The sequence below is a fragment of the Melopsittacus undulatus genome, chromosome 2, assembly GCF_012275295.1.
Source record: "Melopsittacus undulatus isolate bMelUnd1 chromosome 2, bMelUnd1.mat.Z, whole genome shotgun sequence".
Taxonomy (NCBI): Eukaryota; Metazoa; Chordata; class Aves; order Psittaciformes; family Psittaculidae; genus Melopsittacus; species Melopsittacus undulatus.
In genome coordinates, this window is record NC_047528.1 from 19,345,214 (window position 1) to 19,368,452 (window position 23,239).

The 23,239-nt window shown below is 39.8% G+C and overlaps 1 protein-coding gene across 4 annotated transcripts in view; it reads right to left on the bottom strand.

Moving 5' to 3' along the window:
- The window catches only part of ATP8A2 (ATPase phospholipid transporting 8A2), a 279,853-nt gene that overhangs the window by 84,220 nt on the left and 172,394 nt on the right, over positions 1–23,239 (bottom strand). For all 4 annotated transcript variants that reach the window (XM_031049535.2, XM_013129215.3, XM_031049536.2 and 1 more), the window contains 5 exons: positions 21,324–21,446; positions 20,294–20,372; positions 16,878–16,939; positions 16,413–16,469; positions 12,090–12,197 (listed from right to left, as the gene is read on the bottom strand). In XM_031049535.2, the coding sequence (XP_030905395.1) occupies positions 12,090–12,197; positions 16,413–16,469; positions 16,878–16,939; positions 20,294–20,372; positions 21,324–21,446 (429 nt within the window). The remainder of the gene's footprint in view (positions 1–12,089; positions 12,198–16,412; positions 16,470–16,877; positions 16,940–20,293; positions 20,373–21,323; positions 21,447–23,239) is intronic.

A 23,239-nucleotide genomic window follows, 5' to 3' on the forward strand; every position in this document is an offset into this window, starting at 1 on the left:
GTGACACTGTTATTTAAATTTCTAGATTAAAGTAAACAAAACCAAAGATCCTTTGATCAGGGAATTTTCATTTTGTTTTCCTTTTTATATATATATCATTGATATATCAAGTGCAAATCAGTTTCAGACAAGCAGCAACTGCTTCTACTGAAGAAATAGAGCTGAAAAATCCATCTGAGAACCCATCCATCATTTTAGACCTGTTGCAGAACTGCCCCTTTCCCATCCTCAGCCCTGCAGTACGCACTGAGATATCATGTCCTCTGAATATTTGAGGAGGCAGGGTTTGGTGGAAATTCTAGGGCCATGCGAACTAATGGGAATGCTCTTATAGGCACTTGTAGAGATCCAGTATCGGAAGAGGACCAAGGACTAAACTCCTTGGGACCCAAGCCAGTTTACTTCATGTAGCCAGTATGTCTGACTTCCTGTACATAGCACAAACAACTATACTATGTATAGACAATTGCTTGTGAAAACACACTCAGGTTACTCTGAAGACACTGAATGGTACAGCTACAAGTCTCAAACTCCATTTTAAGTCTGGACATTTGGAACATGAATAACGCCATTAACCCAGGAGAATTAGGTAAGCCCCATGTTTTTTCAATGACTTAGTTTTTGTCTGCACTAATTTTGCCTCCAAATCTGCATGTCAAACTCCGCACTCTTCAAGTCTGCTTAAAGCGATTATGTCTTTTCAGTAAACCTTGGATTGTTCTTTCTCCTGGCTGCAGAGCTGTCTGCCTGCAATTTCTCAAAAGAGCGCCAAGATTTCATGTCCATTGGCCCCTGCATTCCTGCCAAAGCCCTGCAGAAATGAGAGCTGCTGCAGCTGCCAGGGTTTATTTACACACATTCCTGCCTCAAATTGAATTAATGAGCATAATGTAACTCAGGCAATGTCCTCCACAGCTCTTGTTTCTCTTTGCCCCTCTTGACATTTCTTTCTCTCACACAACCCCTCTTGTAGTCTGTCTTAAAGCAATATCTAAAGTGATTCTGGTGTAAAAAGTAACTGCAGACGTATTTGAGCTGAGCAACATGTACGTATCTGCTAACAGCCTGCTTTATGGAAAGCCCAGGATCCCCTCAATGAGTATCCAGAAGGTTAATTTGAACTTATTTGTTCTGTTCAATACAAGTTTGTCAGTTTGGCAACAAGCTTCCACAGTCTAGTCACTTAGAAAAGACCCAACCTTGGAAAGAACCCTGATGCAACAGATGAGAGCAGCTGATGCTACAACATACCTACAGTTGTTAACATTCATGCACTATATTTAGTACATATTTTCTACATAGAGCTCCAGCCCACTTCTGCGCTCAGAAATCTGAAATTCTGCACCCACAGCATAAGGGATCCCCCACTAACAAGCACTGTGGGCGCTGTACAGACACATCACAGACAGGAAACTCCTGTTATGCCACCAATCAGACCAACGCAGCATTCTCCATGTGTTATGCCAGAGACAGAGCACAAAAATATTTATCTAAATATTCACACCCATGTGATTAAGAAAGTCCATTCTCTCCTCTATTATCACCCTGTACAGCGTGTATCTCTCACGCATGGTGTACAGTACATAAAGGCTTAGAACAAGGGTCGTGTAATTCTGCTAGAAGAGTGTGGAAGAAAAGGAGCTAAACCCTTTAATGATAAATACATTTGCTACATCAGCACTCCACAAGCATCTTGGACAAGAACATTGCTGACAACAGATGGGTTACACCTGTCTCAGAGCAGGAAAAGGATCTTTGCACAAGAGTTAGCAGGGCTCACTGAAAGAGCTCTTAACTAGATTTGAAGGGGGAAGCAATAAAACCAGTCTCGCTAGAGAGAAGCCTGGAGGCAGCATGCCAGTGTCTGAGGAGCGGTGTGTTAGTGAGATCCTTCAGTCTGCTGTCTCAGTGGAAGTAGTGGATGGAGACCCATGCAGCAGAAAATATGCAAGGGTTATTGGAAACCACCGTAGGAAACCATGGAAGCACTTGAGAATGATCACGTAGCAAAAGAGAGCTTCTCCTTCTGTAATGGTGGTGGGATCAATAGTCCATTGAGGTGCCCCTACAGCACTGCGTGCAGCATGGGCAACAAACAAGAGCTGGAAGCCACTGTTTAGCAGGAAAATTATGACACAGTTTAATTATGACATGCACCTACACCACTGAGTGCAGCATGGGTAACAGACAAGAGCTGGAACCTATTGTTTAGCGGGAAAATTATGACAGTTACCATCATGAGAACATGGTCGGATGATACACACAACTGGAGTGCTGCAAGGGATGTCTATAAACTCTTCAGAAGGGACAGGCAAGGAAGGAGAGACAGTGAAGTAGCTCTGAGTGTTCTGATTGTCTAGAGCTATATGATGGTGATGGTAGGGATGACTGTTTATGGGTAAGAATCAGGGAGGTCAGCAAGGCAGATACAATGGTGGGAGTCCGTTGCAGACCACCAAACCAGGATGAAGAGGCAGCCAAAATACTTTGTAAGCAGCTGAGAGAAGTCTCAGTCACTAGCCCTTGTTCTCGTGGGGGACCCCAACTTACCAGATGTCTGCTAGCACTAAAATACAGCAGAGAGAAAACAGTTTAGGAGGTTCCTGCAATGTGTGGAAGATAACTTCCTGACACAGCTGGTGAGTGAGCCAACTAGGGGAGTCATCCCACTGGACCTGTTGCTCACAAACAGAGGAGGATTTTGTTGGTGATGAGATGGTTGGAGGCCATCTTGGTCATAGCAACCAAGAAATTATAGAGTATTTTGATTCTTGGAGAAGGAGAGAGGATCAGCAGAATTGCTACCTTGGACTTCAGGAGGGCAGACTCTGGCCTCTTTGGAGGCCTGGTCAATGGAGTCCCTTGGGAGGCAGTCCTGAAAGGCAAGATGTCCAGGAAGGCTGGACATTCTTCAAGAAGGAAATCTTCAAGGCACAGGAGCAAGGTGTCCCCATATGCCAAAAGATGAGCCAGCAGGGAAGATGACCAGCCTGGCTGAACTCAGGGAAAAAAGGGAAAGTTTATGATCTCTGATTAAAGTGGCTGTCAATCTCTTCTCCCAAGTAATAAGCAATAGAACAAGATGAAACCATCTCAATTTGCACCAGAGGAGGTTTATATTAGATATTAGGAAAAATTTGTCCACTGAAGGGGTTGTTAAGCACTGGAAAAGGCTACCCAGGGTCTCGTTGAGTGACCATCCCTAGAGGTATTCAAAAGACATAGAGATGTGGACTTGGCAGTGCTTGGTTAATGGCTGGACTCAACAATCTTTTCCAACCTAAATGATTCTATGGTTTCAGCCTCACTTTAAACCCGTAGATCCACAGGGAAATAACAGATTGCTTGGCACATAGCAATTTGGCTTTCTGGGCAAAGTATTCTCTTGTCAAGTTCCCACAACACTACCTGTCTAGTTATGCTAATTCATGGAAAGGATTTTTCTTCCCCTCTATAAGACTAACAAGATCCTTAAGAATATTTCAACACCAAATCAGTGTATTCCAGGACTTGTGATTGAGACCACAACAAATTCTATGGACCTGAGCTTGCAACCAGAGCACACAGAAACTATTCAAGTAGTTCCTGTAAAATCAGCAGGACTGACAGTGAGACACAGTTACTCACCATGATCACAGAGCAGGGGAGCACTCTGGGATGGAAGAGTTGAATGGATCATCCCAGGATGAGCCTCTCCTGAAAAACTTACTCCTGCTGGAGAATGTAAGACTGATTGAGGCACTTGTCAATCCTCTTCTGCATACACATCAGAAGCCAATACAAACAAAACTGCTTGACACTCCACTGTAGAAAGTAGCTTAAAGCATGGAGGTGGCAAAGAAGTGGGGGAAGGTATGTGTGCATCATCCAAAACTGAAATTGTGAACTCTCGAGCAGAAGCTGCTGTAGCTGCAACTGGTAAAAGCTGGTTGTAAATTTTGGTAACATTTGGACTAATAGAAGCAGCATGTCCTGAATCCCCTGATGAATAAACAGATAGGAAATATTACCTTGGATTTTGTGGCTGCCTTACTTAGATCTTTTGGTCTGTGTGAAGATGCCAGTGATTCTGGAGTTTAGCTGCTCTTCATATATAGTCTGAATGAACAGTAACTGTGAGACCCATCAACTCTGAGATTTTGCCTAATGCAAATGACAACAGCACTTTTAATAAGCACCTAAGGAAAACTGTTTGACAGAGCCTTATTTTCTGTTGTTCTGCTCCCTGCCATACCCACCTTGTAACCTCATATGCTCACTTCTCCCTCCTCCACTTTTTAAAATATATTTTTGTATTGGCATCCAATTTTCTAACAACACAATGAAAGTGAAGTGTCAAAGAAAGTCAAAGACATTCTCACTGTCCAAGCTTTCTTTGCACTGGCTTATTGATTCTACAGTAAGCATCAAATTGCCTTCAGTTATATACTGGAAAAATGAGATGTGTCCAGAGCTGCAAGATGCTTGGCAAAAGACTGCAGCTCCTAGTGATGGAAGAAAGATGATTCCCAGGATCTGTCTAACTGAGAGGTACTGTTGTTGGGTTTTATGTTACAGAGACCCATGGTGGCACAAGTGGCTCTTTCACTTTTAGTATTGTATTATAGATTAACACCTGTGTTCTTCTCTGTCCTTCCCCCCCCCCCCATCCACCCTACTGAATCATATACCACACTGAAGACAGTACAGCTTTCTCAAAGTCTAAGTGTGCATCTGCTCACCATTGCTGTTATAACACTGCTACTCTTTTCCACAGTCTCCTTCCTATGACATCTGACAAGGCCACTTGTGTAAAAATACCAGCTCTAGTGATACCCAGACCCAAATGAGAAATTACGCTCTGCAAGCCAAATAGGTGTAGTTTGATCTCCCTGCACAGACACCTGAAGGCACTCCCAAAACTTACAGCATTCACATTATAAATGCTTTCTGTTCGCAACATCCACCAGTAGAGAAGCAGCACAAGATACCATTATGGCCACCAGCTGCCAAGTTAACTGGAAAGTCATAGGGAACAAACTGCACTACCTGACCCACAGCAGTGGGCAGGGTACTTGAGAGAGTTGTGTTTCTTCTAGCCCCACTATTCCTAAAGCCTGTGCACCCATGTTTGCCTTAGAACAATATAAGAGAGATCATTTCCACTCCTGAGGGCTTTTTGGATCAAGTTTTGACATAATACAACTGGGGAAAAACGATCTCATGAAATGTATACCATAGGAAGGAAAGGGAATAAAGGTATGTTTCAAATTGATCTGGAAATATTTTCCCATTGAAATAGTTATGGTCGTCTCCAATTACAAAAATACAATCCAACCAGCATAGGAAAGAAACAGTGTCATGGAAAACAAATTCAGTCAAACAAACAAAAATGTGCCTCACAAACAAACCCCGTTCATAACATCTACATTTAAATAAAAACATAATATGATGCTCCTGTCCCCAGGGAATGAAGGGAAAAACAACATCCTAACCAAACCCCAAATATCTGCTATCTGGGCTTTCCTGTATCCACCAGAAAACAAAGTGACTTAAGTATGACCAAAGCAAGCTATAAAACCACTAATTCCAACTCACAGTCACCTCCTGCCCTCGAAATAGATCCCATCTGCTGCTCCTCTCATTTTCTAAAGGAGCCACAGTTTCATAACTACGAGTTTAAATGTTCTTTAAAAAAACATCTTACACAGACAATTACCCTACCACCTTCATTCCTTTGTGTCACAGAGATTATAGGAACAACTGCATATTGATCTCTTTACTTTCATGTCCTCTCTCTCCTGCTCCTCTCTTCATCCTCGTCATGCCAAACCAATTAGGCAATAAACTCCACAAAGAAAGAGGATATCGCTCAATGCCTTCACGCTGCTTGGAAATGTGGCTGGCTCCCTTGTATGACAACCACAGACAGAAGTGCCAAACAGCGAACACCTGCAGAGGCAAACCAGGATCTTTTGGCTACGAAGCCTCTCAAATTGCTCTCCAGCTAGCTCTACACACCTACCATGTAGCACACTGCTACCCTACAAAGCTGATCTGCAAAAGATGCTGCAGAGGCTGAGTACTTTGCAAGAGGCATAAAAACTGTCTGGCTACTCTCCAGTCACTCTACCCAATAAAAGCGTTGTTTTCCTTTACGGAGATGCACACCAACCCTTGTCATACATGACAAACCCACACTGCACAACTCTTGAGTTTTCCTCCTCAAGTTCCTAATGCGGAACACAGCCTAAACCAGAACTGCTCTGATCCAGTATGGCAAGTCATAAGTTCTTAGTTTGTCCCTGCTCATCAGCAGGGCTCGAAACACAGCCTCTTTTGTAGACATGAGTATTAGTACACACTGCCTCTGGTACAATACAGTAGCTGCTTTTCTATACTTAAAAGTCAGATGTTTCTAATTAAGCAAATACTGAATAGGATATTTTCCAAACATCTTTCCGCGAGCATGCAATGAGGCTTTGCTACTCTTCAATATATGAAAAAGTGTTTTGGGGAAATTCTGAAGGACACTGAGCAACTCTGGGCTCCAAATTGAAAAAAAAGATGACATTTTTGAAGCTGTCCATTACCATGGAATGATAATTCTATCCCAAGTGAAGGAGCTTGTTCCTGGACACTGCTATAACCCCACTCCAAAAGCAGTAAATCTGGATAATCCACCAATTACACAGAAGTGTAAATGTTCTCTGGGAGCGCTCTATTTCGATTTAAGCTGCTGGGCAGCATTTAAACTTATTAAGGCTAGTTGACCTCCAAACAGACGTTGGCCAGACAGCATGGCTAGCATCCAGGTTACACAGCCACACTGAAGGAAAACCAGCTGACACCCTATGTACCAGCTGTACAACCTGCAGGTAACCATTTATCTTCACTCACTTTGCTATTGCTCCCCCATATAACACATTAGCCTGCTAGCATCATTTGAGGGCCAGCTGACTGCCTTACTCTCCACTGCCAGTTCCCAAACCACACTGAGTTTCTATACTTACAGCTTTGGCCTATTTTCACATGACTCTATATAGGAAATGCCAGCACAGTGCTGGGCACACCTGCATATACACTCCTGCTTTAAAGCCTTCATGAAATATTTCCAAAGGAGAAATCAGTCTGGGATATCTTTCAGAAATATTTAGGATAGGTTTGCTGCAGAGTTGCCAAACAGGTAACATGGCATGGTCTAGGGGTTAGGCTCCAGAAAACAGGCGTGTTTCACCTATTAGTTTCACATCCAGGAGTTGTTTAAATATTTATCTCCATTTTTTAATCTTTCTGGTGTATGACACAGAACAACACAATGCTAGGGATCTACAAATGAGAGATTCATTTTCTGAGAGCCACATGTGGCTCATAAAAACAACAAATCCACTTCTTCAACAGTTACTTAAAAATACATGCATGCTTCATTAGCCTAATTTGTCTGCTCAGAGCCTAGTCCAAAACTGCAGAAAAAGTTCCAAAACCACGTCAAGTGCCATGGAGACCTCTGTGCATAATAATAAAAACAAACACCATCAGCGGGCATTAGGGACCTCAATCTGCAGGCAAGGTCTGATTTCTGCCTAACAGCTGGATGAAGCATTTCCACCAATCAAAACACTGACACCACAATGTAATGTGCAACCGACTGCAGACAAACAAACCACAATCAGAACGGCCAATTTTCTAACTAGCACCAAATTGCGGAAATATGAGAAGCCAGAAAGAACAACAACTGAGACCTCTGGAAAAAAAGATTCAAATGTAGAGAGAATGGCAGAACTATTCTGGAAAACACAAACATGTACATTAAGCTGTCAGTTTTTTAATGTGGATTTGAAAGAGCAGTAATGTGAAACCTGTTTATTATGTTGTAATAATGATTATTATCTTGCCTCCAGGACTTTTTGGTCTTGTTTTGTGTAGTTTCCAAGTCTTCTAAACCATGAGGTTCTCGCATGCTTTGGCAGGAACTGAATCAGCAAGATCTGAAAGCTCTTCAGACCAAAGGCCAGCTACAAAACTGGCCATGCTACCAGAGCCCATCAGACCCTAAAGACCACCTCCCACCCTCAGAAGCCAACAATATAGTGCAACAGCTAAAGTGAACCTGTCTTGCTAATGGCATAGAGGAGAATGCTAAAAGAGTTTTTCTTGACAAACCATTTATACAAATCCTGCTACTGCCATGCTACATGGGATAAACCGGATGTCTTGATTACTGGGATCTTTTAAAAAGGATTTTACTCCCTTCTCTTCCAGGCTGAATGAGACTGGTACTAATCTTCCTGAAGATGCTTCCTTAATGGTAAGAACAACTGCTAAGGCAGAGACAAAACACACCACTTAGATAAAGGGAAACAGATTAAAAAATAAAGTCATAGCTCAGTAGTCATTCTTTCTTCACCCACAACCAATAACAGATGCTTCAGAGGGGTGATGGGAATACCTTTCCCTGCAACTCCATTCTCCCTTAAAGCACTAAAAATACAGTATTTTAGTTGGGGGTGAGATTTATTGTTCTTCATTTTAGGTAATTTCTGGAGCAAGACTCAAAGCATGGTAACTTTCATACACATCTGCAATGTCCTCTTGCATACATACACCTCGTTTCAGGTATAGGTGTCTATTTATGCGAATGGGTGGGAATACCTGTGCTAAGACTTTGAATCCAAACAGTATATGTAATATTCCAATAAAGCCAAAGTATGCTACAATTCCCATGAAGAAATCCATACAAGAAAAGAAAATGAGCAGCATTTCACTCACACAACCCATATTAAATATGCAAGAAATGAGCACAAGTGTTATTGCTCATTGTTCCCTTTGGGGCACCAAATCCCCACCCCCAGGCAAACAGAATCTCAAAACTGCATGGGGGCAGGACTACTGTAAGTGTGCTGGTCAGCAAAATACACAGGGTTATGAGCCATGAGCCCCCAAAGTCCAGGAAAGGATAATTAAAACGGCAATTACATGCTTAGATCAGCACATTTCTGTACCACCTCTGAATTAATGAGCATCAAAGTGGCCAGCCGTTTAAAAAAAATAGGCATCTGCCTGTTTCCAACACTCTGTGGTGGTAAGTCTTAAGTACTGAGAGGTGGGAAAGGAATTGCATACATACATACATACAAAGTACTGTCATCTGGAAACGCTCATTCAAAACTGGTCAGCTCCAACTCAACTATCCTGGCACTAAACGCAAGACAAGAAAACAGGCACTGATTTTTCTCAGTGCCACTGTTCTCTTCAAATGCAAAAATTACCTCTTTAAAAAATGCAAATATCCAAGAAAGCCAAGAAAGTTACCAGAGGGGTTCTTTGGTCTTACATTATTGTGTTTGATACTGTTAAAGGAAAGTATTATTTGTGTGTTTGAAAAGGCTCCCTCACAAGAGCCAAAGAGTTTACTTTCAAACTACTGGATATACCATTAGAAAACTTCTATTAAGGACTACTGAGATTTTTATTGCAGCTTTGTCTTATTATGTTATATGTATTCTATTATGAATACTGTAGTGGAAAAGGAAGAAATATGTTGACTCTTTAACAGCAGAGAATAACTAAGTTACTTCCCTTTGCCCTTGAGGAGGAAAAAATGGTATTATTTTCCCTGTGAGAATGATCAAGATATAATAGGCAAGAGAAAGAAATATTTAGTGAAAATGGTTTAATAGATCCCAGTAGAAACAAATCATCTTTTCACATACTTAAGAGTCTGCAAGGCTCCATGCTGACATCTGATGAATGGACAGAATAAAATGTTTTACACCTCGTATGCCTTCACTGATGGCACATAGCTCTGGCTGGCACAGATGCTAGATGAGTATTACAGTTAAAACCAGCTCCCCCTCAAGTGCTATTGGATTTACATAGTATGAGAATCTAAAATATTTTGGAGTTAAGATTATTTGGAGACAAACACACTATCAAGATGTAAAACTGAAAGCAAGCTTTTAAGATACTTTGATTAATTGTACAGAAAAGATGGTAGCATGAGTAAAGGAACAGCTTAAGTCTAGGAAGCAGCAAGGCAATTCATTTTACTCACTAGAGCCTAGCATGATCCCAGCTCATTTCACCATGAGCTGCTTTTATGACAGCAACTGATTACTCAGGAGACTTTGTGTAAGTTAATGCAAGTGGTAAGCAAGTTCCCTTTACCTTGGGAGCTTTCCCTGATTTTACAGAAGGATAAAAGAAACAAAAAACCCACTCTTCCACTGCTGCTCCTTCTCTCAGAAAATATAAGAAAACTGATAGAATGGTATTGATCTTTCCTCTCCCCACACACACTGAAAACCACACAATAGATTGTTTCTGACTGCTTGTATTCAAAAAGCGTATTTCTAGAATTATGAACAATCCTTCATGTCTTTGTTGATTACTGACCCAGGGATACAGCTCCACAACTGGACTAGACACACTATCAGTCAAAGTAAATGTGTTCTCCATTAAGAAAAAGTACATTAGATCATTTTAGTCTCAGCAATATATCAGTACCACTTCTCAAGTCATAATGTCAGAAAAACAGAGCATAAAACCAAAGTTTAAATAGAAACACTTTACAAAGACATGTTTAAGCAAAACCTTATTAACGGAAGCTTTTGTTGAGACTTGTGGTTTAAGCTGGAACAAATGCTGATGACCAACACAATATGAATTTTGTTGCAGTTGCATTAAAATAGTGGGGAAAAAAAATCCCAAACCAACACCAAGCTAAAGCTGATAGTCTGACCCTTCTTGTATGAAGAAAAAGCTAACCTTACTGTGTTTGTGTTTTAGAAAGCTGCTGTGCAAGATAAGTAGTTCACAGCCCTGCATGCTGCTCAAATCAAATTTCTGCTTGATATATGAAAATGTAAATTGGAGCTACTGATGCTGTATGTGCTGTGAAACAAAGATCCCCATGAAATACTATCAGAGGACTGAGGCTTTGTCTGTCAGTCACTTACTTGCTGATCCCAGCCTGTCAGCTGTCACTCTGCTGTAAAAAGCTGTCCATGAAAATCTACCTCAGCCGCCAAGACCCCCAGTGCTTTAGCACAAGATAATAAAATATGTATTAGGCATGAAGAGCAACAAAATCATGCCTGACTGCTCTTGTTGAGTACAAACATGAGAGCAACCTCAGTAATCTCTAATTGGCTTGCCAATACTTCTTTTAGATGCTTACTTTTAGAACACTAGGGTGGTATGAGTTAAATACACTTAGATTCTTTGTTAAAATTATTAGCTTGCTTTTCTTCTTTCTCTATCATAATGAGCATTTTTGCAGTAAAGATAACTCTTATTACAAAATGCCTTTTTTGGTCATCTGACAGCAGTTCCACTTCTACAGAAAATAAATGCATGGTAAGGAGTTAAAGTCATTCATTGTTCATGGTAAACCCCTATTTCAAATACGTGCAAGGTTCTTGAGTGATTCTGACAGGCTCGTGACTCAATCTTCTCACCACGGCTTGAAATAATGACACCGAAGGGAAAACTTCACCACCTGGAACTCAGCTGACACCAAAGGAATAAATCCAAAATTCCTCTAGTATTATAAAAGTAACACATCAGCTCGCCTTCTGACCATCTCGTCCTGCTCTCAAGTAAACTCTGCTTTATTTTAAATGAAAGCAAAATATGAAAGCAAAATATATAAAAGAGAAAGAAGAACCCATAATAAAAACAAACAAACAAACAAACAAAAACCAAAATCACCCAAAACCCAAAACAAACACTAAAACCCTCAAAGTAAACTAAATTTCTACCTGGCATTTTGTCAAACACACTAAGCCTTGCTAAGAAAGCACTAATGAAAGAGGCAGTCTCACTGCTATCCAAGTGAACCGAGAATTGCCATATAGTATCCACAGTACATATAATGATGTATGATGTCACTTTTGGGGAAAAAAAGAGCTCTTCTAATGGGAAGATTAAGCAAAATGAATGCAATGCAAGGATTAGAAAAAGATTAAAATGAAGTACAAACACTCTTACTAGAGCACAATTCCTTCCCAAGCATTGTGTGAGTGTTCAGGAAACAGCAAGCAGCAGGGCTGGCGACAGTAGGGCACCGTATAGAGCAGTTTACCATGCAGCCAAGCATTCACACTGACCTGCCCCATCATGTCTGGCGCGATGGGAATCGTGGGCCAGATGACTGAGTAGACACCAAAGAATACCAGCCAGAGCAGCATGCTTCCCCAGACGGCCAGATGACTGAACTGTGAAGGAACAGGGAAAGCAGAGTCAACACAGGGCACTTCCTTCACCTACCTAACCTATAGATATTGCTTTGTTCAGCTCTCTGTTGGTCTCAATCAGGCCAGTCTGCAGCATTTGGTTTCAGGCCAGCAGCACAGGTTGTTTAAACAGCATAAACCAATTCTCTTTAATCTGTGCTTCACAACAGGGCAGACACAGTCTTCTCAGCTAATCTGTCTTACTTGGAGCTCCAAAAACTCATCAGATTTTCCTTGGAACTCTCTCATCTAGTTCCTGCTTCCTGTCGTGCACATGCCAGGTTCAACACATACATCAAGGTAGAAATTTTCCAAGGTTCAGGTTAAAGTTCACATGGACAAATCCATTATGGCAGAGTGTATGCATACAAGCCATATCCACCACTGACATACCTTTCACGGAGGAAGACTCAGTGCTGTGTAACACACTACCACAATCAACATCTACTGATCAGCTTTACTTTTTTTTTTTGTTTTAAAGGTGTCCTAAGTGATTTACAGATATACAACACAGTTTAAATCTTTACTGGTTCTTTAGTCTGTACACTCACTACGAGTAAACAGAAGTAGTATTAAAGTGAACATGTCCAGCACAGACTTTATTTAAGTTGCATTAAAGAAAGTAATTTTTCCTACACACCCAAACTGTTTTGCTATTCAGGATGATTTAAGCTGTTTTACTTTTACACTGCAGTGGATGGAATCAGTAATTTCAGTTGTAACAAGCAACTGAGCTCATTATTGGCTCCAGCTTTTTTGGATGCCAACAACTCCCATGGCTGATGACTTTGGCTCCAATTCAGAGAAGTACCTGCATAAATCTTAATTGCTAATTAAACATGGGTTTAGGAACATGGGAATGAATTTACATGCTGGTTGCTGTGGTAGACACAGTGTGTTTGTTTAGTCCTCAGCTTCATACCTTATATGTGATGATTGCATTTGTTGACTTTTTGAACAGTATGTGAGAACCAAAGAAGTGTGCAAGTATTGTGTTCTTTACACTGTGAGATAATACTAATGGAATGAGGAGGATTACTTCTCCTCTGGAAGCACTGAGCATCCTTGGAAAGGAGAGTTTTCTCCAGCACAGGCAGTGAAAACAAACAGTCTGGAGCACCAGTGCAGACTGGCAGATAGCTGGGAGCAACTGGAGGCTGCCTTACAGTAGAAGTATTCATACAGCGAGGCGATGGAAAGAACACTCTTGTAGGCACTCTCGGAAAGCTGGAATTTTGTTCAACCCTAAAAGTTGCTGGGCTAATGAGCAGGACATGGGATAGGCCCCTTCTTGGAGAGGACACAGTGGGCAGGAAGACTTGTTTTCACATTTTGCTATTTACTCTGTTTCACCAAGGAGATCTGACCAGCAACTTCTCTATTTAAAAACAAACAAAACCCAACAAGACATGCAGTTTTTTATTCAGTTCAATGTCAATAAAAATAAGAGACTAGAAGGGTTTTTATTTTTAACACTTGAAGGGAGGGGGAGATTTTACCCCTTCAGGCTGCTTGTTGTTCTGGAAACCAGGGACAATTAACATCAGGATTCTGACTAAAATAAAGTCCTGTCACAGTGAGCAACTGTAATGCTCAGCTTCCCAAAGAACAAGTACTGCAAGGCTGCTGCAAGAACTGGTCTTTAAAGAAAGCCAGCCCCATACAAAAGCAGAACAGCACCAGCAGTGCTTTCCCAGAAGGATAGGACTCCTACTCTTGAGCTACAGCCTTCTTCCCAAACAAGTGAACAGAAGGCTCAGGATAGCTTGGACTGACGCTTCCAAGCTGCAAACTCCTACAGACTTCATGATGAAAACCAGTAAAGATAAAAGTAAGCATGGAAATCAATCTGAGACATTGTCTTATCTTGTATGGGGGGTATTTATGCAAGTGAAGTGATTTTTTGTTTTTAACTTCCTACCCTGGTTTTTTTTCCAGTCTGCTGGTAGGACATGTTTTGAGTTTTCAGCTCTTCACCTTACCCTTTCCAGCTCAGCAAAGACTTGCCTTATCTTATCTTTATCTCCTTCTTGTGGTTGTCCATGTCTTCATCTCAGATTTATACCTGTCTGAATCGCTTCTCTACCTTTAAAAGAGCTTCTGCTTTCAGGAAGAGCCCTCCTTGCCCTGCTTGAAAATGCTCCTTATACACTCACCCCATTAACCTTTACACTGCTGATTCTCCACTGATTGTCATTCATCTCTGGAAAATTCATGTGCAAAGCAGAAGTAAGCCCATCAAATGCATTATATGAATGACAGTCAGGAAAAAAGAAATGAAGGCTCTCACATAAAAACCTAGATGCACTGGATGGCTATCCCGGGCATCTTGTTTATCTGAAATAGTTCATATAGTGTGATATAGTAGTGAAGAAAGCTGTAACTGTTTGGGAAAAAGCCTACTGCAGTGTTCCTGATAGGAAGCACATAACATGAAGCTGCTCCACACCACTCCAATGTGCAGATTTAGTTATGCATCATGTTACCACTTTCAGAAAAGCCTTTCTTTCCACACTACCTACTGGATATACCAGGGTGCCAACCATTTGGAATCTGCATTATTTATTTAAAGCTTTCAGCTGAAGCCATCATGTTCTCCCAAGTGGCAGTGCTCCTCTCACTCTCCAGAACAAACTGCATGTAACTAATCCACTTGATGATGGAGAAGAGGCTTAACAGAGTGTTGTACATTTAATACTTCTAAGTAACCTAAAGATTCTCTGTGTGTTGATTCACTTGCAGCTGAAACAATAATTGTAACCAACATCAGATTCCAAGGTAAGGAGAGTCACTGGTCCAAGCAATGGAACAGGAATTAGAAACATATACAGAAAAAAATTTGTTTCTAAACACAGTTATTTTTCTGTGCATAGCAATAATTTCTCTATAAAATACCAGTGTTGAATACCGAGATATACTAAACATTATCTTATCTTTTAAAATAAAGTTTAGAAAAGAGAGGATCAGGATTACCCTCAAGTGACTGAAAAAACACCAATTACTCAAGGAAGGTGGAGAGGAGGAACCATCAAATAATTCATAACAGGATCTAAACAGGGTCATATGCCTCCAGTGCAGACTTGGTTATATCCTCTGTAATGCACGAGAGACTAATTTAAGTATTTTTGCATTTTAAAATGTTGGAACACAACACAGAACTTGTGCATAAGCAACAGCAAAAAAAAGAACAGATTCGATTTTCAGATGAATAAGGCAGAGAATATTAGCATCTCCCTAATAATTAAATAACCCATACTGATGGCACCTCATCTTTAAAATTCAGAACAGACATAAGCTTATTAATCTTAACAGTTTCTCTGTAAGGAGCAAAACAAAACAGTTCACAACAGAAGCAACAAGGTTAGGACACTCAAGCCAAGCTCTTCCAAGAAACTGGTAAAATAGGAGTCCTCAAAACAGCCTGGTCTTGAGGGCAGCGAGTCTATTGTGAAAAGTTGATTCCTGTAGGGTACCTCATAGAGGGGGAAAACAAGGACTCCAGCAGAATTATAAGATTAGTGTTTCAGAGGGGCTGGGAGAAAGAAGGGAAGAAAGCTGTTGAAGGTTCACCAACACAGGAACCCTTCTACCCCCCATATCCTTTGGAGATCATTGCCTATGGGATTCTGACACCTACCAGTAACAGAGCACTCACTCATTCCAAGTAAATGACTTGATCTAGGAATCAACATAACTGATTGACTATTTACTATTGACTATCCTTATTACACTGTCTCTAAACAAAAAATCCTATCCAATGTGAAGTCACCAGTGCTTTTCACTAGCTTTGAAGGCATTTTCAAAGCCCAGTTGTTTATCTGGGGGCAAACACCTGTCATTCCCTATTGAATTAATTTTTAAAGGAACTACAAAGATAATGTTCTTGATCTATTTCCTTAAGCAATTACAGTAGTATGCTGATTTAATGCAGAATTTTCTCAATTTTAAATATTTACAAATGTTAGCAATGTGCTTTTAGTGTTCTCTTCCCACTTATGCCCTTTTTCATCACACATATCATGTAATCTACGAGTTCATTCTCCTCTCATTCTGTACTTACAGAGCTTAGTAGTTTATCTGTACATGAAAGACCCAATTAAACCACTGAAGCCTCAAATAATTTTAATACTTTTTTTTCTGTGTTAACACTAATTAAAGAGGAACGTGTGATAAGAAAAGATTCTGAAAAGTACTTACTCTAGTCCATGCAGTTGTTTCCAAGCCAGCTTTCAGACAAACAGTGACTACAACATACTGCAAGGAGAAAAGACAACTTCAGTATTAAAACTCTCAAATTCAAAGATGTTCATAGCCCAATCTCTCCTTTACATCTAAAAGGTTACTACCATTTAGGTAACAACCCAGGACCTTGGCAGTGTGGAATGGGGGAATGACAGAACAGAAGTTATCGTTGGTGCATGCCTGGAAGATGAAATGAAAAAAAAAGAAAGGGGGAAAATCATGCACACAGAATAAAGTTTGGTTTCATTTTACTTGTACATTTTCTTCTGGTTTACACCACTTTCTAATGGTGTGTGTATGTATATACAAATATATGTATACATATGTATGTATAATGGTGTATGTATATACATATATATATACACACACACCCCCGAAGAAATCCTACCATTCCAAAATTGCTAGGATACACAAACTTACAGTGTAAACTATGTTCCCAACAAACAAATAGTCAATTCCCTGGCCATTTGTGAATACTGCATCTGAAAGAAAAAAAAAAAATATCATCACATTTGTTATTGGTTTATCAACACAATGGATAAAATAGCTAGGAAATTTTTCAGGAGCAAATAACTTGTGCTAACCTTGACTTTTAGAACACTTAAAAGCAGTTTTGCAAGCTGTAAGATAATGGTAATACAGAAGTTGTGCTAAAGCCAGGCCTCAGAAAAGATGCTTGGACAGAGCATATATACATAGGTTTGGTTGCCAGAAGCCATCCTAGCAAAAGGGGAAGTTTTTGCCAGACCCTAATGTGCAATCTGCCTATGAGTACTGAAATATGTCAGGGTCACTACTGTCACTATCTGTTCTTAAGTAGACACTGAGACCTCTAACAAATCCCATTATTTTCTGTGCCTGTGAAGAAAATCCTGTAAAACACCAGCTGATTTGTGGTAAAAGAACTGAATTAGAAAAGCTGCAAAAGCTTCATCTATGAAGGACACATGTAACATCTAAAATATGTTACTGAAGGCTAATTCAGTAACTGAACAGTATTCAGTCTCCACACACCCTTTTCCCAGTCAAGTGTGCACAAGAGTAAGCACATGTTAATCTATCATTTGAAAGTGCCAACCTTGGCAATACTTCAAATGTCTGTTTAGTCTTTCTTAGCTCTTGTTGAGTAAGACCGGAACACCATGAAAACACATTGGACAGCCACACTAATGCCAAATGAACTCGTACTCACAGGAGCTTTCAAGCATTACTCAAGCATGATAAGTATTACTGTTTTCACAGGTTTTAAGACAACTGCTAGAGAAATACACAAACAGCAGGGCTGAAAGAGGCTTAAGATAAACCTTGGACCTGTTCCTAAACACATACTGCCTAGCATAGTGCTTCTACCATGAGGGTACCATTTTGCTAGATTTATTTGCAAAACTGGATCTGACATTCTTAAACTAGGGTCATTTATTCAGTTAACCATCTTTCTACAACAGAAGTCTCCAGGATCAGTAATTTTAAGTCTATAGAGAAGAGTCCCTTACACCCTGATTCCTGTGGTGAAGATTCTGCACAGCTTATGGGTAAAATGACTGTATATCTGTAGTCAGTGCATTTACCCCTAGCTACCTGTTATGGCTTTCTTCTACAATGGTTGCATGTGGTTGTCTGAAGAACTGGCAAGTTGTGAGTATTTTCTAGAGGTTGCTGGTCTATACCACTGCTTTCTTTTCTCTTTTGAACTCCAAAGAAACAGCAGCAGATGGACTAGCCACTAACATTGCAAGAGAAGCTGATGCCTGAGTCAGCTCAGTTAGGAACTGGCTTGGTTTCTAGCCACTAGCATCTCTATCAGCCCAACTCACCCCCTGGTACTCTGTGGCTTCAGGAATTTACCACATCATTCACAAATGCACACTAAGTTTTAACTGTTACTTGGCTCTTTTCTCTAGTGTCAATGAACAAGGTGAAAATTGAGCCTTCCATATCCAGTAAACCCTGATGATGGTGGAAGTCTCACTTTATTAAGAAAAAGTCATACCTAAATATACATCAGTTTTGATAAATCTAAAATAAACTGTCCTAATGACTCTGCCAGTATATTGCTCTAGTGCAACATCACAGAGCAGATGTAACTGAGTAATTTTTGGTATCAGTCTCAATTTTTAAAGTTACATTTTAATGCAGTAAGTTAATGCCTTATTTTTTTTTCCAGTGATTTCCATGATCTTCCACTTTGAGAGGCTAAGTGGTCCTGAAAGGAATGATATTTCTGTTAATGAGAACAACTCAGTGAACATTCATTTCTAAAGCTATACAAGTGCCCATTCACGGACTGTAGGCACTTCACATTCTAAGGAACTTGAGAGGTTAAAAAACATCCCAAGGTGAATGGCACATTTTTGTCTCTGGCACTGAAATCCCTTTTTCACTTGGAAATATAAAAAAACCCTTGAAAATACAGTATTCATTCCTCTTCAAAAAACAAACTAAGCAACCCATTCAAAGGAACTCAGGAAGTTACTCTTTGAGTGGGCCAGTATTCTAGGTCTTATCATTTTAATTGTTGCAATTAAAAGTACATTATCTATTTAGGAATTAGTTAGAAAAACATTAAGGAAGGCTAAAACGAAAACTGTATTTTTCTTCAGCTGTAACCACTACAAACATCAGCCTAAAATTTCAGAAGCTGGATTTAAAGAAGAGCAATTAAAGATTAACATTTCTCATAAAAACAGTAAAACAGAACAACAAAACCCCTGAGATCAAAACAAAAAGCAATCAACCATAAAAAAAAACCCAACCCTCTCCTCCAAACCTGAACAGAGCTCCCAGCTCACATGCAGAGGAGAGGGAAGTCCCTATCCTATATGGTTCATCAGACAGCATGTGAAGCTGTCACTGAGGATACGATACTGACATTTTACTCAGCCAGGTAAAAACAGCCATTTTACTCAGCCAGGGATTTGAAACATGAACCTCCCTCCCACAGCTATCTCTACTATCATGCCTCTATTGTGAGCATTCATCTTCCCTCCTTTTCTGTTGTTATTTCACTCCTTTCCAATTAATCCATCCTGCAGCTGAAAAGGTTGTACTGAAACTAGGGTTTTCCAGGGAGAAATTTCAGTTTTGAAAAATTAATTATTTTAGATAACTATTATTCCCCCTCTGCTGCCCCAAGATTTCTTCTCTGATCTAGTCTTGTTTCTTACGATAGTAAAAGAACAGATTCCCAAGGTTTTTCCTGCCCACACAACCATACTGTAAAGCCTGGTAGGAACCATATGGGATTTACTGTTCTGTGAAATACCATGAGTTGCATTACCTTCCATGGAAAGCAAGACTTAATAAGCCTAATTTGTAGAACAAGAAGCCTCATTTCCCCTGTATCTCTGAGTCTACTTCCATTCCAGCCATTTCATTTTTTCCACAGACTTCAGCAGTAGTAAAATCTCTCTATTTTATCCTACATTTTACAGTACTGTGTTATGGAATGGGAAAGGTCCAACAAGATATAAAGCAAATAGTTGTAATGCAGCTGCTGCAAGAACATTATATATTAAAAAAAATTGAGATCTTAACCCACTACCAAAAGAAAAATAAGGCTTTTCATAGAACATTATTCAGTATTTGAATAAGAGTTTCTGGCAAAGTAGCTGTTTCATTTTTCACATATTAAAGTCACTATATGAACAATAATTATGTTCAATTAGAGTAAGTTCTGAAAGCCACTAGATAACAAGCCAAGCTCAGCAGCTACAGCCTATTGAACTGTCTGTCAGTGTTATTTTCCTGGGACTTGTCATGACCTCCCATTCTCCAAACACACTGGCTCTGTAAGACTGAACATCAGTTACTGACGTAAGAAATAATGAAGCTCTTACCATGCTCCAGCACTTTCAGTGGAAACCAGAAAAGAATGATGGAATGGATCAGGGCATTGATGCAGTGACCCCAGAAAACCTGAGGGAAAACAAACCAAGTCATCAGTAAAGTCCAAAACTCTTGACCTCTCTCTAACTCCTAACAAACACTTCATTGTGTAGTTTAGAGTCAGACAATGTTTGTCCTGAAGTGAAATACCTAAACTTCTGCAGGATCTATTTCCTCCTACAATTTCTGCTCTTTCATAAGAAAACACTGGCCCAGTTGGATGGTTTTATTCTAACAACTTAAAATATAATAAGCAAGTATGCTTGCAATTTAAGATTTCTGCCAGAATACAGCAAACAGATGGGCCCACCCTTCTTTAATTACATCAAAGAATGATTTTTAAAACATTGATTCAGTACTATGGAATACTCTGTTTACTTTTAATGGGAAAATACCTTGTGCCACGATTTTTACCTTCTAGATAATGTGTTTTGCACAAGCTAGAGCTTTAAATACTCTGAAATTTCCTCTCTAAACAAATTAATCATATAGCTTCTTTGATTCGGAACTACATTTATATGTGCCTGTCATAGAATAAAGACAGAATTCAAATAGTGGGATTTTCCAAAAGTTAAATAGCAAAATATGTTCTTCAAAACTCAAATAAAGAAAGTAAAAATTTAGCAAAAGAACCGTGGGAATAGACCTGAACTAATTGTGGAAAAGCCGTGAGTAGACAGCATTGTGCCAATTCATATATTAACTAAAATCCTGGTGATGTTATCCAGGTCCTAAGGAAGTGGTAAACTCACCAGTTATCAGTAGCTGTGAACTGAAAAATCATACCCTTATTTAAAAACAAGGGCTTTTTCTTTATAAAAAAATATAACCCCTGAAAAGAAGTGAGAGGCAGAACAATCCTGATCTCAGTGGCTAACATGAAGCAGAAGTAACAGCAGGGAATAAGTTATTTTCTAACAAAGCCAACCTGGAAAATACGAATGCTCATGACTATTCTTCAAGAAACAGACTTTCCCTTACCCTTGTGTTGAACCCATCTGCATTCTGAGTAATTTTGTATAGCTGTGGAAATCTAAGCATGCTGTCTTGAGTACATGACCGTTCAAAAATTCCCAGAGTGAAGGGTGGCAGCGCTGTGAAAATCTGCAAGGAAAGCAAATACTAATTAAAAGCAGCTATTAGTTTTAAGTGGATCTCAGATAAAATTTCAGTATCTAGACAATAGTAAAATTCCCACAGACTGTAGTGAAGACTTACTACCAATTAGCATGTTATTTGACATCATTTTCAAATGTCCAAACAAATCCAAACACAAATTTCAGCAATTCATAACTCTCAAATATTAACACATGAACAAAAGAAACATGAAAGAAAATTTGTATTTTCAACCAACTGCCTTAAAACACATCAGACTGCAAAGGAAAGACAATGTCCTTTCTCAAAAAAGCCTTGTGGGAATGGGTTCAAATATAGCTGCAGTTGTAGCCATAATTAAATATGTAATGTGCTTAACCAGAGCTAAGTTTGCAGACAAAGCAAATGTGGAAATCACATTAAAACAAAGATCTACTGAAAAACAAAGGCCATTCTGTATTACGGTACTTTGGGGATTCTCTGGGCAGGCATGAACTGATAGGAACAAATTAACTGCAGTATGTGTCTGTGCTATGAGCAGACGCTTAGATGACCAAGCCTCAGAAGCTTTCCAGGAGAGACAGCAGGACACTTTGCCAGAAGCAGAGTAAATTAGTCTCTGCTGAGTCCCACATCACTGCTCTTAAAGTGTTTCCAGGATCTGAGGCAGCTCATTTAAAGCCAGCTTGGGTATCCACATTTCTTGCAGTCTGCAGTGCAGGCACAGAGTGAGAATACCACCAGTGTGCATGTCTGAATACTAAACATTATTCATTTCCCCTTACATTAACAGTTTATATCGGAAAAATAATTTCTAATCCTATACATACATATATTTTTTAAGAGTTTGGGAAGTGTTCTTGAAGTTAAGAATCAGCTTGAAGTTCTGAGCTGTTTCCAGTGTGCAGACATGTTTGCAAAACTTGGGCTGTGGCTCCCACCAGCCACGAACTGGCAGTCAAGGAGTAGACAAAGGGCGACACAGAGGCCTAATGACTATTGAAAATCAAAAATTACATCCCTAGATCCAGCAGGGGATGTGCTTCTTTTGCTCATAAAGTGATAAAGCAGATGGTTAAAATAGAGCAGGCTAGGGGGGCAAACTGAAACTAAGACCACTGGTCCAATATATTCCAGAAAAGGCTATGTTCTTGCACAGCTTTAAGGTATCTCCTGTGTTTATTGGGGCATTTACGTTCTCAGTTGATTTAAATCTCCGGCATTTTTGTTTCTGAAGGTAAACCTCCAGTGTGAACCAGTGCAAAAGCCAGAATTACAATGCTGCTATCACTTCCTACACTTAATATTTTAGTGAGACTGCTAATGAAATGAAGGGTTAACCTGTACAGAAGAGAATGACAGAGCTAAAGCAACTTGAAAATTTAGATCCTTCAAATGGTGGAAGTCCCCAGTATCCTCCAGCCTTTGATCCTTCATGAGCCATGTGACCAGTCCTAATTTTAGAAAATACCAACCTTACAAAACAAGGGTTAATTTCTACTTCACTGATTCTAGAAAATCAGTTTCATCCATGAGCTTTATGTAGGGTAAATAGATCCACCAAATCAAGTTTAAGGATAAGAGATGCAAATATCTAAACACGAATGATGGAGACTGAGCAACAGTCAGGAAATGAAGGTGAAAAGAATCCAGGCAGTGGAAAATCCCTGAATAAATATCTTTCACAACAAATACGAAAACTTGTGGAATACGAGGGTTTGTGCCATCATTTTTAAGATTAATGTGACAGAAGTTAAGTGTTCTCATTAATATTACTCAGTGACAGAGATAATTTGCTGTCT